The sequence below is a fragment of the Enoplosus armatus genome, chromosome 16 (assembly GCF_043641665.1).
Source record: "Enoplosus armatus isolate fEnoArm2 chromosome 16, fEnoArm2.hap1, whole genome shotgun sequence".
In the NCBI taxonomy this organism is placed as follows: Eukaryota; Metazoa; Chordata; class Actinopteri; order Centrarchiformes; family Enoplosidae; genus Enoplosus; species Enoplosus armatus.
Genome location: NC_092195.1, coordinates 17814598 through 17831819, shown reverse-complemented (window position 1 = coordinate 17831819; position 17222 = coordinate 17814598). Strand labels below are relative to the sequence as shown.

The following is a 17222-nucleotide window of genomic DNA, read 5'->3' as shown; positions in this document are numbered from 1 at the left end:
TTTCCCGCTCCAGAAACAAACTCAGCTTTTACAGATAAATTACTAAGAAGATGTCAAAGTGCCTGAACTCCAGTCTCACTTCACACTGCGAGTGCGCGCAGGCGACTTAAGGAGCTCAGTTCATTTTATTCAGCTTAGAATATATGAGGCCAAATGTCTTGGCCGAGGGCAAATAAAAACATGTCAGCTGTGTCTTGATGTTCATTTGCCTTTTCTGCTTTTCCTCTACATGAGCGTCTGTGTGCTGAACGTGGCCAGTCAGCTTTCCTTATGACAGCTGAAACCATTGCAACTCGAGACACGTTTGTACATAACACTGTGATTCAAACAAAACCAATGATCTCAATCAATTCCTTTGAAGCCATTACAGATATTACATTCGCTGTTTGAGGGCTTTTTGTGTTTTCCTCATCCTTACATGCTCACATGGAAGTGCAGTTGTGTACTTCTGTTGAGTTTGCAAAGTTCTTACAAAGAACTTGGAGATTAATTTGAGTGTACTTGCCTTAAATCTCTGACATGACACACTAAGACTTCCTATGTCTTTGTAGACTAATTGCATTACTTTTGGTGAACTTTTCATCCAGCACCATCATCAGGTCACAATGTAAGTTTTCCCCAGAGTGCCGAACTCTTACAGCACAATGCGTGAAACCATAATTTCGCCAGGTTCGCTGGAATCAGCATGTTAGCAATGTCATTGTTAGCATGCCGTATCGGAGCCAGTGGTGTGGCTGCAGACTTGTCTTGTTTATACACACGTTTACTTACACACACTCATTCCTACCTGCTCACATGTTCATGCACAAACACACTCATCTTGCAGAAGTGTTATGCGATTTTGTTGACTTCACTCCTCGTTTTGCTGTAAATCTCTTACTGAGACACAGTGAGGCGGATTCATAGAGTGAGATTTTTGTTTGTCTTCTTCTGTCTGTTTAATTTATGTTTTCTCTTTCATTTCTTTCACACCACGGACTATCCTTAGTGTGCTCTGTCTGTCTGTCTGTCTCCTGTGCTCTGCCGGCGATAGCTCATAACTGTGGGTGAGTGCACCTTCATTCCATGTGTATATGTACATACAATATTAATACATACAGTAAGGACATGATAGGATGCATACAGGACCTACAGTAAATGTCTACACACAGTACATTAGCATCACCGCATTGATTTCACGTAATGTAATTAACAAACAGTCCATCATTGGGAAGATTGGCAGCCTTTTAAGGCCTCTGTGCTGCAGTCTACTCTGTCTGCATCTGGGTCAGATTTTACTGGAAATTTGCAAGATAAAGATGTTCTCTCAACACAAACAGAGTCAAAGCTTTCAGACTTCATGAGGTTCTCAGAGGAAGATTCACTTCCAACATGAGAAAACAACACTGAAGGAGCATCTTTCTGTCGGGGCTGACAACCGGCAGCATCGTCTTTGTGACAGGAGGAAATAAGGTTTGTGGGAAGTGGGTCTTAGTTTTGTGCTGCTAGCTGCTGCGTCAGCCACAGCCTCTGCAATTAATATGTAAACACATATACTGTATAACCCCACATACACCCCTGTCCTTATACATAAAGTAGAAGAGTGTGAATTAAATGTATTGGCCGGGTAGTTTGGCTCAGGTTCTCAGCAGCTCTCAGTCAGTTGTACAGATGGCTGTGCAAAGACTGCTATAAATAAATATTGTAGTATATAGATCACAACTTACTCTATATACAGAAATAGTTTTTATGTGCATATATTCATGGAAGAGTATGTTCAGTGTATACTTGGACATAAAAACAACACACACACACACATGCACTAAGTCTCAACCAAATAAATGAGATTATAAGAGTGGAAAGTCCTTATTTTAACTTACATAAGTTGTTTCTTTGTTCAGCTCTCCGTCATGATTTGGAGGGAAAATGCTGACAGGCCTGAGGGGAGAAGTTGGTATATAAATTCCTCAGAGTGGCTCAGAGGACTATGGATCTGGAGTCTGAGCATGGAGACTCAGTGACACTGAAGATATATCATTTTTATTCATGTTTACAAAATGCTGCCGCCATGTGGTATTCAGGCTTGCGACTACAGCCTCCCTCGCACTCAAATCATAAGTGCTGTGCGTGGCAGCGCAGCAGACGGATGCCTCACAAGGTTCAAAGCTCGATCTTAAGTGCACCTTTGAATTAGATGATAGACGGCGTCTCACCTAGAGTGAGCTCAGCCAGAAGTGTTGAGATTTATTTATTTATCTGCTTCTTTATTGGACTGTGTGTAATTCACAGTTTGTGGTACATCAGATTATTGTCTCTCAGATCTGTTTGCAGAGAGAAAGTGAGAAAGTGTAACTGCTCATCTTATTCCATCTGGGTGACTCTCTCTGTCTTTCTGCAGCACATAGCAAGAGAGAGAAGAAACCAGATGGACTCTAACAGGATATTACCCGGTGTGTCCTGGTAGAACTGCTGAGAATAAGGGACTAGCACCGTTTTCAATGACAGCGATGAAGCAGCACTCACCATTTTATCTTTAGTGTCACTTGTATTTACAGGACTGGGCAACATGAGAAAGTGCCTCACCACTGTTGCCTGGTGACTGCAGCACTGCCAACACACCTAACAAGCCACAAACCACCGCTGGTCTTCTTCTTTTTTCTTTTTTTTTTACCAATGCACAAGCAAACATCAACCAGCAGAGCGTGTTAGCTGGGAAACTGTGTGGAAACTGAATTGGAAGTGGATGTTCAGGGAGGGGTAGGAGTCCCCAGGACAGGCTGTTGTTCCTGCTGTCTTATTTCCACTGCTTTAATGTCAGAGCTTGGAAATTCATTCGTTTTGACACTTGTGATCCTCAGCAGCTCCAGAGAGCCGCGGTACAGAATACCACCTGCATGGTAGACAGAACAGGAATCTCACAAGAACGCAGTGAGTTTTAATTATCATCCAAGGGAGGATATTACATGCAGTATCACATTTTTTTTTATAGATCGTTTCTCTTTGTCTGTAATTAATCAGTTTCCTTTCGTGTTCTTATGTCTTTATTAAATCCTTGGCTTCTTCTCTAAAGCGCTTCACATCCAGCTGGCTCTTGTTCTCATAAAAAGAAGTGGAAGTGGAAGGCAGCCAGCCGCGGAGATTGAGTCCGGGATATGTCTTGGCCTCGAGGATGGACAGAGAGGGAGAGGGAGAGGGAGAGGGATGTGTGCCAGCAAGAGCGACATTACATTTACTCCAGTCTAGGTCGTTCTTTTTGTGCGATAGCAAGGCATGAGTAAGCTCCTCCATGGAGATTTCATGTGGGAATTTATTGCCTTGCTATTCAAAAAAGTGATGAAAATGTCTACACTCATCTGCGGCCTTTGAGAAAACAGAGAGAGCTGCAAAGTGGTGACAGAGCAGTTTTTCAAAGTTACACTATGCAGTCTTTTTTTATTTTTTTTATGAGTTACTACCTCCATTTAACTCTTGAATGCATCTGCACAGACACGCCAGGAAGTGATGTGGCTCAACGACTGTCTGCTGGCCAATGAGCTGCACCTCCATGATGCTTCCTGTGTGACAAATGAGTCTCATTTTGTTTGTAGGTTTCTATGAACCTACGCTGGTGTGACCTGTACGCCTCTCTCTTCTTTTGCTATTTCCCTTGTGATGTTTTTATGTATTGTGTGTGTTCTAACATGTGAAATTGTGAATCTTTTTATGTGAAACTACTTGACCAGGACTTTGCTGGCTAAATAAAGGATAAATAATGAACCAGTTCTCTCACAGGAGAACAAAGTTGACCTTGGTCTTGGATCTTGAAGCAGCTCCAAGACTATATTCCCTGGTTTCATTCATGAACTCTGGCCTCCAAGTTGCTCAGAGAAATGTTTACCTCTGGTTTTTAAAGGAGACCCTCAAAATCATGTCCTCCAGGACCAACCCTGGTTACTCAGATCTGATGATATCTTATCTATCTATCTTATCTAGAGATGGCAATATCAGCAAAAGCTATTAATCTGTCCACCACTTTGGTCCAGACTGAAATATCTCGACCTGTTAGCTGGATTGCCATTAATGTATTTACAAACTGATAATCCTCATGACTTTGGTGGTTACCTAGCTTTTCCTCTAGCACCACCATGAGGCTGACATTTGTGGTTTTAGTGTTAAATGTCTCAACAAATATGGATAAGACATTCATGGTCCCCGGAGGATGAATCCTTCTATGCTTCATCTGATTTGTCCTCTAGGGCTACCAGAAGGTCAACATTTAAATTTGTCGAACACTTTAACCCTTTATCAGGCACTCATTGAAATACTTACAACACAAAATTTCAACCCTAGAGTGTCATTGCAGGACACAACAAGACTTTTTTTTACTTTTGTGACTTTTTTACTTTTGTGACATTTTTCAAAATATTCAATTTTTATGTTGAAAATCAAGATCAATGAAGTTACCATATATGGTTCCTTGCCGGATAAAGGGTTAAAACCAAATATCTGCAAAACTAATGAGATTCCCATCATCCTCAGCCATGCATTGTGTTTAATGCTGATTAGCAAATGTTAGCATGCTAACATGCTAAACTAAGATGAACACAGTGAGCATCAAACCTGCTAAACATCAGCATGTTAGCATTGTCATTGTGAGCATATTAGCATTTAGCACAAAGCACTGCTGTGCTTGAGTACAGCCTCACAGAGCTGCGAGCATGGCTGTAGACTCTTATGTGTTGTTTGATCAGTTATTAACCAGTTGGATTGTGTTTAATTGCTCTCTGTTAAGTCTTTTAGGTTCTTCTGGCTTTTGTAATGAAATCTTGTACAAATAAAATTCAGTTGACTTCACACTGAACCACATACTGTATATTTCCCTTGCCATCGGCTTTCTGGCAGCCAGTGGCTTAGAGGTGTTTGATCATTCCTCCCTGGCTCCAACAAAAAAAATTAGACTCAGGACACAACCAAGACTGCCTCCCTAAGCAGAATGGATCTTTCTCCATGACTATTGACTGCGTGATCAGAGCTGGTTTGAGCTGGAAACATCCCCAGAAGGCTGTGGAGTTCTTTTTCCACCTCATTGACTGATGCTTATGAAGCTCTGTGTCTCACATCTCTGATCACAGTCCCTGCTGTGGGGACAGCTGCTACCTGTCTGACCAGTCCCTCTTCTGACCTCAAGCAGGTCAATAAAACAGCAGACTTTCATTCACGTTGACCACATGTCCACAGAGTCCAAAGTCGGTCCATATGTTTGACCTAAAATATTTTTGAGACATTAACACCTTCCTCTGGCAGTTTCACAAGCTTTTCTTGGATGTGAGGTGCCTTTCTAACATTAACATGCAAGACAAATATAATAACAAAGCAGCCATTAATATGTTTATGTTTCATGATGTATTTCTACTTGTATATTTGTATGCCTTTGTGCCAAGACTGAAGATATTGTGCACCGCATTCCCGGCTGTCTGGATCTCTTGTAATAGCTACAGGGGATAATAAGGAATCTGTACCAACGTGGACCAATCCACAGCTTGAGCTCTAAAACCAATTGTACATTCATGGAGCTAAAACACTTGGCACGGTGACATTTTCAGAGCTATTTGGGTTTCATACTGGTTCCCAGAAATGTTATCCAATTAAAATAAAAAAAACTCCACTGACTAGACAGGGTCAGCAAGGACTTTCATCTATCTATCTATGAATAATCACATATACTAATCCATATGTTAAATATGAAAACCATTTTATCTGATGTTAATTACCTTGACATTATTTTGGGTAAATATGAGGGTTCATCAAATATTTCACATTAATGGAAAAAGAGAGTAGACCTATTTACTTGTCTCTTGATAATTTATTTAATTATGTCACTTAGGATATATGGACAGAGAGCCAAATAGTGATATGACTGACTTTGAATACCTTGTATTGTTTAATGCATTTTGCTAGTTTGCCATTCTTCTTTTTATTTCCATTTTTCTTTTAACACTTACCACTTACCATATTTCTTAAAATGTTCTGTGCAATTAAAACTTTGCCAATGTCTTTCATATCTGTTGTATTTTATTTTATAAAAATAAAGCGCGGAAAATGAGATGACGCATTCCGTCTGTGCTCTGTTTGTCAATAAAGGTATTTGAAGCCAGCCAAGATGGCGGACTACGATTTGACAACCAAAATAGCACATTTTCTGGACCGGCATTTGGTTTTTCCTCTTTTGGAATTCCTGTCTGTGAAAGAGGTACAACAGCGTTCGCATCTTATAACACCAAAATATAATGTAGCTGTTTCTTGGTGGCCATTTATTCCCGAAAACAAGGTTGTAGCTAGCATCGACTCACCCGAAACGGCTAGCTGTCACGTTAGATAGCCTGACAGCTAGCAGCAAACGCTAGCTAAACTACGAATTTATATTAGTCTTTTAGAACTGGAGTGTTGCTGTTGTGTTAGTTGTACTAGCAACAAATGGCTGCGGATCTGGAAAACTGATGTTATTTAAGGGCGTTGGCTAACGAGCTTATTGTCGTTACCTGTCGTGTTAGCCAATAGCTCGCACACAGGATTTACATGGGCTACAACCGGCTGATTAGGACGATGTTATGCTTGTCCTGGTGTTATATCCTTTTTCTGTGTGGTGCAGTTGTTTGTAAATTTGAATTTGAATGTGTGTCCCAGAGGAAACGAAACATGTTTGTGTTTTAATTGTAACAGATCTACAATGAAAAGGAACTTCTTCAGGGGAAACTGGACCTCCTCAGCGAGACAAACATGGTGGATTTCGCCATGGATGTGTACAAAAACCTGTACGCGGACAAAGAGATCCCACATTGTAAGAAAGACAGCCGTCTAATCATTTGTTATGATTCCATAGCAGATAATTAATCTAGCTTTCTAACAGTGCAGTTAAAGATACATCCTGTATCAGTTATATCCCTCCTATCAGTCATGTTTTTAAACCACAAAGTCAAAGGGAAGAAGATGTCCCAACACTGACCAGCCATTTGAGCAGTTTATTGGTTTAAGATATCATAAAGTGCTTGGTTGGAAACATTGTCTATATGTTGCTGTTTGGTGCTGTTAATCTTCCACCCAGTTGAATAAATGTAAAGTCATCGGGGTTGGCTGTTTTTTGTTTTTCCTCTTCAGTTAGTCTTAGTCTTAGTCAGCGGTGATGTAACAACATTGTGTCGACGTGAGAAAATGTTCTGTTTCAGCTCTAAGGGAGAAGAGAAGTACTGTGGTGGCCCAACTGAAGCAGCTCCAGTCAGAGACGGAGCCAATTGTCAAGATGTTTGAAGACCCAGAGACCACCCGACAGATGCAGTCTACAAGGTCAGATCAACTTGTCAAAGAAATGCATCTCTCTCAAATACTTTGCTCATTCTATTTCATAGTGCCGGCAGTATTGTAATACTTGTGAAAGTGTGTCTGTTGATCTGTTTGTTTTATTCTTCCACAGAGATGGGAGGATGCTCTTCGACTATCTTTCAGAGAAACACAATGTAAGTTCTGAAATGTTAAACAGTGTATTCACACTATTCTGTTATTGCATAAAAAAGTGCACTGCATTTTAATCTCTTAAGGTGGGTTTCGCAATGTGTTTTTGTTTCCATAACAACCAGCTGCCACTGTGAGCCAGCAGGACTGTTATACAAATCTCAGAATCCGAAAACGTCCAACAACATGCAATAAAGGGCTCATTACTCTCTCAGTGAATAGAAAAATACCTTTGGCAGAGCTACTTTCTGGTTTGATTTCTTTTATTTTACCTTTTTATATTATCTAGATGAATTACACTTGTTTGTGATTAGTTGGTAAATAAAATCATTGTCCACGTCATTGTTGTTGTTGTCAGCGTGAAGAAAAGGCTTTGTTTTGCCTAAAGAAAAGTGAAAGATGCCGGCACATTGCCTAATCAGCCTCATTCTGTCAGCCTTGCAGTGTCTCGCAATTAGCTTTCTTTGAGGGGAAAAAAAAGCAAAGGCGCTAGCTGTGGATTAGTGTGACTGCACTCCAGGGCTAAAGACTGTATAAAGACACATTCATTATAACTTTAATATCTTGCCAGCTGGTCAGTTTTCAGGTTTACATGTCCCTTGTTTTTTTATTTCTTAGTTTCGTCAAGAATACTTGGACACTCTGTACAGGTACGCCAAATTCCAGTACGAGTGCGGTAACTACTCTGGGGCTGCAGAGTACCTCTACTTCTTCCGTGTCCTGGTAAGAATAACAACAAAAAAATAGAAAACGTTCTTGACAAGCCACAATAGATTGAAAAGGTCAGTTTTGATTATGTTGCACTGATTCTGTTGCTCTCTTGTTTTGCGCTCAGGTTCCCTCGACAGACAGGAATGCCTTGAGCTCTCTGTGGGGGAAACTGGCCTCTGAGATCCTGATGCAGAACTGGGAAGCAGCCATGGAGGATCTCACTCGACTAAGGGAGACTATTGATAACAATGTAAGTGAATAATACTTTTCAAAACAAATTGTCATGCTGCATGTTATCTTACAGTTGTAATCAAGATTATAAAATGCGACAAGCAGCACATAGAAACATGGAATGACATTTCCATTTTCTGGTAGAAAATTGCAGGACTTTGAGGGTGACGCTCATTTTATGAAATGTCAGAACCAATACCAAGGAAACGTAACTGAAATCAAATAAAAGTGTACCCAAAAGAAGGTCTAATGCCTCAATAGTTAGTATGTGAACCTGCTTCTTGACTGTTTCTCTGCAGTTTGGCAGAAAAGGCTTTCCTGAATGTTTGTCTGAAAGGTATTTATTGGTATTCTTGTTCTAAAAACATTAAAACCTCTTGACAACATTTCATAAATGTGCCCTCTCTCCTTTCAGTCTGTAAGCTCTCCTCTCCAGTCACTCCAGCAGAGGACCTGGCTCATCCACTGGTCCCTCTTTGTGTTCTTCAACCACCCTAAAGGCAGAGACAACATCATCGAGCTCTTCCTCTATCAGCCTCAGTGAGTCTCTGTGTTTTCAATATAGCCTTTTAGATACAATATAAGGCGCATACACAGGCTTGATGATAAACCAGAGCTTATTTAGATTCTTTGTCTTGCTCAAGAACATGTTGCTGAGCAACACACTGCTTAAACATGTGACTTTTTATTGAGGCCTTATTCGCAGGAGGGCCACCCTGCTGTTGTATTGTCAGTTTATTTTCTTAACCTGAAAGTATTTCTGATTCAAAAATGATGTTATCACAAAAGTGTACAGGTTTTTTAACGGCATGAATCACAGATTTATTAGCACTGCTGTGTGTTTTAAAGAAAAGGTGTTTCATTTCTTTTGGAGTAACATAACTGATGGTACCCCAATTCATTGTAATGGCAAGTAATGATGGTGCCACTTTTTTAAGGTACCTGAATGCGATCCAGACAATGTGCCCACATATACTGCGATACCTTACGACTGCAGTCATCACCAACAAAGATGTACGAAAGCGCAGGCAGGTGCTCAAGGACCTGGTGAAAGTCATTCAACAGGTAGGGTCAATAAATATTGGCGGAATAATTCTCATCTAATGTGGCTCAAGAACTTAGTCAACACATGAATGATGGTTTGTCTCTCACTCCCGCAGGAGTCGTACACGTACAAGGACCCAATCACAGAGTTTGTGGAGTGTCTCTATGTGAACTTCGACTTTGACAGTGCTCAGAAGAAGCTGAGGGAGTGTGAGTCGGTAAGGACAGCTTCCTGAAGTTTCTTCTTTCAGTTTTATGGCTTGACAGTGTGTGTTTGTCATGGTGCACAGGCCTAAATCGCCCCATAAAAGTTAGCTGTCTCCTGGGACTGAAGGGTAATATGAAGCTTCCCATATCTATGGTGCTCTGATCTCCTGAGTCCCAGGCATTTAACTCCGCAGCTATTCAGCCTCAGCAAATCCATGTCTGGCCTGATTTGCTGGCTCTAACTTTTATTCAGTTTGATTTTCAAAGCGGAACAGCTGTCAGATTTGGGGCTTGGTTGCCTTCTCTTTAGAAACCCTTGACTGCAGTTTTTTAGTTGTGTTGGGGGACCACTTTGTGCATTCTCTAAGCGCACTCATCAATTGGCTTTTTACCCCTCTTGTATAAATTATGCAGTGACTGAGAAGGCCTCAACTATCCTGTCAGATCCGGAGTGTGAGCGTAGTGATTGAAGAATGACGATGGCTCATTAAGTCCTTCCGTTGTCTTGGACACTGCTGGGTTTTAATGGTCAGGGGAATTTAAATTTACAAGATTTTTGTTCATTTTCCCTCTAGAGATCAACAGCTTGTCTTAATTACTGTATAAACATCACATGATGTTTTTGTCTTTCTGTCTTTTTTTATTAAGGTTTTCTGGTTTGTGTGTTTGATCACAACATATTAAAAATAATTAGTGAACCAGTAAACCAATTGATTATTTATGGGGGACTTTATGGCACCTTAGTTTGTGTTTACCAAAGCAAAATGTTGAATAATTGTAATTCTTACACAATAACAGCTTCTTGTGAGACGCCACGTCTCCTTTCAAAATCCCAGACACTAATATATTCAGAAATTTAAGCTCTTCTGGAGATTTGAGGTGGCCAAACATCCCATTTGATGTTTCTCTTATCGTTGCTTTAAAACTTCAGATAAAGACGTCACAACATAATCTCCTACAAAACAGTCTGTAGGCTCATGTCTGGTGATCGCTTCGTGATTGATGTCGGGGTGACGGCTGGCTCCATGTTTTCTTAAGCTTGGCTACAATGATGGAGAAATTAGTTAACATCTTGTTGTGTAACAGTACATATTAACATCCCTTGAGAATGCGCTAAATGTTTATAGATGTGAGCATTAGCATTTTAGCTTCATTTTCTTATAGGCAGGACCTTGTCTTGTGATTTTGTCTGAAGACATTCTTTTGAACAGTAATATAACTCGGCAACACTACATGATTTAGCCTTCACGCTCACCACAGGAAGTTCCTACACAGCAGATAACCTTAAGAGACTTGGAAGCACATTTACGAATAAATGTGCATTTTAATAAGGAAAATTCGATTTTCCAATTTTTAATGGTGTGATATCATGCAGCTTGTGTGACTATATCATTTGGAAATGGTCTGGTTTCAACAAACCCAATACAAAACTGTCTTTATAGATACTCACTGTGAGGTTGGATAGTTTTGACCAGGACATTTTAATGTATGGGTGGATAAACCAATAGCGGGAAATTCTGCCAGAACGGTTTGGCAAAACAGCCTGACCACAGGAAATAGTTTCCAGCACATTATGTGTGGTTGTCGTGTGGTGCTATTATGTACTCTAGTGTACTTAAAGTATACTTATCATTCCAGTAAAACATAGATATGTTTTGTTTTGAAGACGAACCACATATATTGGAAAATGTGCTGGCAGAGAAACAAGAACTGAAGGAACATTTCAGTTTTTCCTGATTTGTTTTTTGTCTCTACTCCTGCTATACGTGAATGCTTTGTACATGTATAAAGTGATGAATGCTTACAGCAGTATGGTCTGTCTTCCTTCAGGTTCTTGTTAATGACTTCTTCCTGGTCGCCTGCCTTGAGGATTTCATTGAGAATGCCCGTCTATTCATCTTTGAGACCTTTTGTCGGATTCATCAGTGTATCAGCATCAGGTACACCGGCTTTGAAAAAGGCTTACTTGTCAGTAACGCTGTGTGCAGTGCCTTTTTATTTGTTAAAGCACAGTTGCTTTAGAACATGATAAAAAAAACCTTTTCAACTTCTATACCCAGATGATTGATCTTCTGCAGTAATTTTACTTCTCAGTGCTCCCAATTTTGTTATTCATGCCCTCCTAGTTTTTTTCCCCCCAGTATATTCAACAGTCAACTGTAAAAAGGAAACTTTAAAGACTTTGGATTCCCCCAAAGGATATTTATTTAACTGAAATGCCCCCTCCTCCTTCGCTCTCTCCACTCAGCATGCTGGCAGACAAGCTCAACATGACGCCTGAGGAGGCGGAGAGGTGGATCGTCAACCTCATCCGTAACGCCAGGCTTGATGCCAAGATCGACTCCAAACTGGTGAGGCTCTGCATTCACTGATCCACCTTCAGTCAGATGAGCTTCGAATCACTGAGCCCAGCGTGAACAGCCCTTACTAGACTACTAATGTGGGCGCTAATAAAGATACGTCAATTTATTTACTTTGCTCTTGTGAGACTTGAAAGCAGCATCAGGATTTAACTGGCGGTGCACTTAACATTTTTGTGGTTTTGTATCTCAGGGTCATGTGGTGATGGGCAACAACGCAGTGTCGCCGTACCAGCAGGTGATCGAGAAGACCAAGAGCCTGTCCTTCCGTAGCCAGATGTTGGCAATGAACATTGAGAAGAAAGTGGCCCACAGTAACAGGAATGAGGTAGACTGAGTGCTAACCATTGTATAGAGACGTGAACTTGTCAGCCTTTAGTTATATTTTCTGTTTACTAAGTTCATCTGCTTAGTCTTAATCTTAATTTGAGTCATTTGCCAAAACATACAGAGGTAGCATGTACGAGATTTCATAACTGTGTCAGAACATAGTTTGTTTTCGTCCTGTCAATCATTTTGAGAGAGAAGCTGGCAGGTGGTTTCAGTTGGAGGATATCTAATTTTGGAACAAATCTCTTGTTGCCTTTTGTGAAGTAGTTTGAGCGTTTCTTCCAACACCTCTTCTAATGTTCTTTTGTGTTTGTTTTTGTGCTGTTTTCTCAGACACCAAACTGGGCTGCTCAAGACACGAGCTTCTATTAAAACGGAAATCAGCACCAAGAGGATGCAGGTGGCTCCTGTGGATATTGTTAAAGCTTTTTATTGTATTTATGGATATATCAGTTTATCCTCCTTTTTGTCATTTAAATGCTGCAATAAAAAATATCAAAGAGGAGGCAGCAAGGCTTGATGAGCATTTTAACTGGTATTAAACATATATTTAACAGGTATTATTTATATTAAGTGGATATTTTTTATGATAACTTAAGTATTAGTTGTATTTTTGAGTTCAAGTGTAAATTTCTGAATTATTTACCCAAAATTTGGAAGTAACGATTCAAACAACAATGTAATAAATTAACATTAAACATCTGTTTGACATCTTGAGAGAGATTTCATGTTTTATTAACATTTGACCACTAGATGGTGCTGTTAGTTCATTTTTGTTTTCTGCAGTCCGCAGAAAGTTGAAGCATTTCACAATCTGCCGGACCAACTTCCGCCAGTGTCTGAATTTAATATTTGTATTATTTGTAGTGAAAGTAAGAACACACGCATGCATAAATTAAACTCAAAAAACACTTTGAAAGTAGAAAATGAACGGTAACCAGCCTCGACGTGAGGGGAAAGAATGATGATGTGACTGGAAAGAACTGCGACGGCAACTCACAAGACACAGATCATGCATCAGTCACACACTTGGGTCATTTTCAAGGCTCCTCTGTTTGTTGTCACCGTGTTAGTTGGAGTTGTTTCTGCTCGTGCGGTAAATGTTTAACCACACCTTATTCCTGAATATTGAATGACACTGCAAAGCCTACTCCATTTCAGCATATCCTCAGTAAATATTTAACTTGTGTTAAAGGGCTGTGAAACCAGTCTTTGGTACATACTGAAGTATTGTTAGACTAACATGCAGCTGTACGGAACAGGGTTCGTTTAAAACCTGTTGGGTAAATAGTTTAGTCTTTGTCTCACATTGTCAGTCTGTCTATGAAATGCTATCCAGACCTGACATGTTAATGGACAAACCTGGTGAATGACTGTAAAGAAGTGACAGGCAGCTCCAGCACAAGCAGTTGTGTGTTAAGAGACAACCATACCTCTGTCATTTACTGAAATTACTGCCGCCAGGTGTTCAGGTAAAGAGGGGAAAGTGCCCCAGGTGCATTTCTGAGTCGCCCCTCGACCTCACAGCCTCTTGGTCCGTGTGAGGATTCCTTCTGATGTTCAGCCTGGGAGTGGCTGACAGTTATGCCAGCCGCTGTAACTCCTAGCCACTCCTCCCAAACTGTTTTGCTTGTGCACACACACACACACACACACTTGCACTTTTCCAGGACTCAGTAAAACACAACAGACTCATACACAAGCTAACGCACACACGCACACACACACACACACACACTCAGAGCTGACGTGGGCTGAGGTCTGAGCAGGGCTCCTTCTGGAACAGCTGGTATCCATCTGTGGTTGCCGTTGCTCTGGCTGCTGCTTCTTCCTGCTGCTGTAGGCACCGTGGCTGCCCCGAGAGGACACAAACCGGCCCGCTGCAACCCATTCATGCGCTCTGCTGCAGTCACACTCTGGGAATCAGACTGAATAGATAGTGAGGCTCTACTGGTGACGAGCAGCGTGCTCACCAGCCTTCAGCATGGATTTCCTGACTGCCTGGGCTGTCACTAACCCAGCTGTGGCCCGGCTCCTCTGGGTCCTAGTTCTGGTGCTGGCCACCCTCCTGGTCTGGCTCTTCTTTTTCTGCTGCTACAGTTGGAACCAGAGCTCCTCGCCCTCCCTGGAGAGGTACCTGGCAGGTAGGTGGGCCCTCTACCACCCCCCTCTGTGGGCGCGTGGAGGCCTGTGATAGGCTTGCAACAACTCTGATGCTGCTTACTGTGAAGTTTTAACTTCAAGTCAAGCTGGGTTTCAGTAGGAGGAACACTCAGTACAAATGCTTTTTTTTTTTTCTTTTTTTTCCCCCAAGTCCGGTAATTGTAAATTGTTAGTGTTTCCTTTCCAAGACTGCAGTTTCCACATTTTCCAGAAATTGCTCATTGGCTCTGCCTCCATTTTGTGGTTGGAGCTGCTCTGATTACTGTTTAAATGTGCTTTTACCCATGTGAGAGGATACAATGGGTCTTTCATACTCATTAGTACAATAAAACATGTTTATTTTTAGGACGTTTCTGTGAGCCATCGCAGGCATACTTTTCCATCTGACTGAAGAATGTGAAACTACACTTTGGTGTTGTACCACACTACAGAATGTGAGCTTAATGATATGTTATAAATGTGACATGATGTGACGTCAAGGGTCAACATGCAGCTCAAGTCTACAAGCTGCAGAGATTTGCAGAGTCACTGATGACTGTCATCTCTGCTGCACCACACACACTTTCACCACTTCGTGATAGTAGTGCAAATGATGATGATTGACCCTTGTTTTCTTGTGATTTTTGGGATTAATGGGGTTGTTCCTTTTAAGGTAATATTTGATTGTTTTCTTATTTTCATACAGTGATGGCAAAGCACTCCAAATCTAAAGCTCCGACTCAGGTGAGAAAATCTTGTCTAATAAGAGCGACTTTCTTCGTGAACACTTCATGCCTTACATTCCTGTATAGCCATGATGAAGTCCTCTAAGTGCAGTCTGCTTTCGTTGTCACGTTAGCACATCAGCTTGTAATGCCTCCTTCAGCCTTCGGAGGTCCTCCTTCACTTGCATTTTACTCTGTTTCATCCAACCAGCCTGCAGATTAGAGGAGCACAGCGAGCTTGACAAGTTCATTAATGCTTCAGTGTACGGCACCATTATTATTTAGTGGTATGACAGGATTATATGTGATTTTATCAAGGTTTCATCAGGGCTCTTAATGAAGTCATAGTCAGAAATTGAAATTGAGCATCTAAAGCTAAAACGTCAACATCGTTTGAGAGGTCCCTCTGCTTTTAAAGAAAGATTTGGCCTTGCTTGGTATCTCTTTTGGAAACAAATGCTACATTCTTCAGTTTTCAATAAACTTGTTTTGCAACCTTTAAATAGTTAATCAAGAATGCCTCCTATTAACTAGGTTTGATGCTTTGAAATGAACACAGTTTGGAATGAGTTCTTAAAGCAGGTCAGCAGCATTTAAATGACTTAACTGCCTGCAAATCATAGTCAAACATTGAGAATGTTTGCGGGAAACAATTTCTTTAAAATGGAAATAATAATTCACATTCTCATATTTAAAATATTAACAAAACTGAGAGTCTCTGTGAGCTTGTACTTACACCTTACAGGCATCCCAGTGCTGTGAGCTAAATAGTAATATCATTATTATTATTATACCTACCTCAACATGTTAGCATATTGATGTCCAGCAGGTAGATTGTTGACCATGTTCACCATCTTAGTTACTGTTAGCATGCTAATATTTGCTAATTAGCAAAGTACAGCTGAGGCTGCTGGGGATATCAGTTTATTATTGCATTTCATCCTGAGGGGAACCAAAATTCATAGATGTTGTTGAGACATTTCACTCAAAACCACAAACGTCAACCTCATGGTGGCGCTAGAGGAAAAGTCAGGTGATCACCAAAGTCATGAGGATTCATCATCTGAGGATCATGAATGTCTGTACCAACTTTTGTGCCAATCCATCCGGCAGTTGTTGAGATATTTGGACCAAACTGGTGGGCCGACTGATAGCCACACAGCCAGCTAGCGTGGCTAAAAACATTGTGGAACTTGATGTTGCTGACTTGTGTAGCACGGTAGTGATTCAACTGTACACGGTGCATCCTGTTTTTATATCTGATGTTCTGTTTCAGTAATAAAAGGAAGTGTTGCATTTAATGTTTCCATCATGAGCAACAGTGTTTCTTTATAAATACAGCATAGAGGAAGTGACATTTGCTGAAGCACAAAACAAAGCACATTGTTCTCATTCAAAGACGCAGTCGTTTGATCAACATGCAGCACTGGTGCATGTACTATAATCATGTCGCTGCAGAGGACGTTGCTTATATGATTCCTATATAATCTATGTACTCTAATTTTATAACCTCTCAGCAGCTGCAGCTTTATCACGCTGCAATTCCATTACTAAGTATACAGCAAGTGAGCTCATGTTATACTGAGAGATCTGTGGCTGTGCTGGCCTCACTCAGCATGTTTTGGCACAGTCACAGAGCGCTGTTACACAGTGGAGAAGCACTGTGCAGTCATTGTGTGTGATAAGTTGGAGAGGCTCTCTGAAATGGCTCTCTTTGTCTGTGTGGCACTAACACGCCAACAAAGGTCGATTTCTTCCTGCAGCAGCCAGAGTTCGGACAAAGAGACATGTGAGGTCTGAAGAACAGAGCGACACGCAGCAGCCAACACAATGCAGTGAGCATACGTTAGCAGGCTGTCAGTCTCTGTTTTAAATCCCGTCTCATTGGAAAAAAAAATGCCTGCACACTGACAAGTACAAGACGCTCTTCAGATGCAAAAATAATTAATTGATTCAGTGTGCAAAATGTGACAAAATGTGAAAAAAGTAAATCTGTTAATCATAGGAC

At 40.9% G+C, this 17222-nt stretch overlaps 1 protein-coding gene across 1 annotated transcript; it reads left to right on the top strand.

The window, feature by feature from the left end:
* The first annotated feature begins 6118 nt into the window (after nt 1–6118).
* eif3eb (eukaryotic translation initiation factor 3, subunit E, b) lies at nt 6119–12965 on the top strand. Its single transcript, XM_070921401.1, has 13 exons — nt 6119–6208; nt 6679–6796; nt 7182–7299; nt 7427–7469; nt 8083–8187; nt 8300–8425; nt 8822–8946; nt 9345–9471; nt 9567–9668; nt 11488–11597; nt 11906–12008; nt 12211–12345; nt 12681–12965. The coding sequence occupies exons 1-13, from the start codon at nt 6119–6121 to the stop codon at nt 12717–12719; spliced, it is 1341 nt and encodes a 446-aa protein (XP_070777502.1). The 3' UTR covers nt 12720–12965.
* The last annotated feature ends 4257 nt before the right edge of the window (nt 12966–17222 follow it).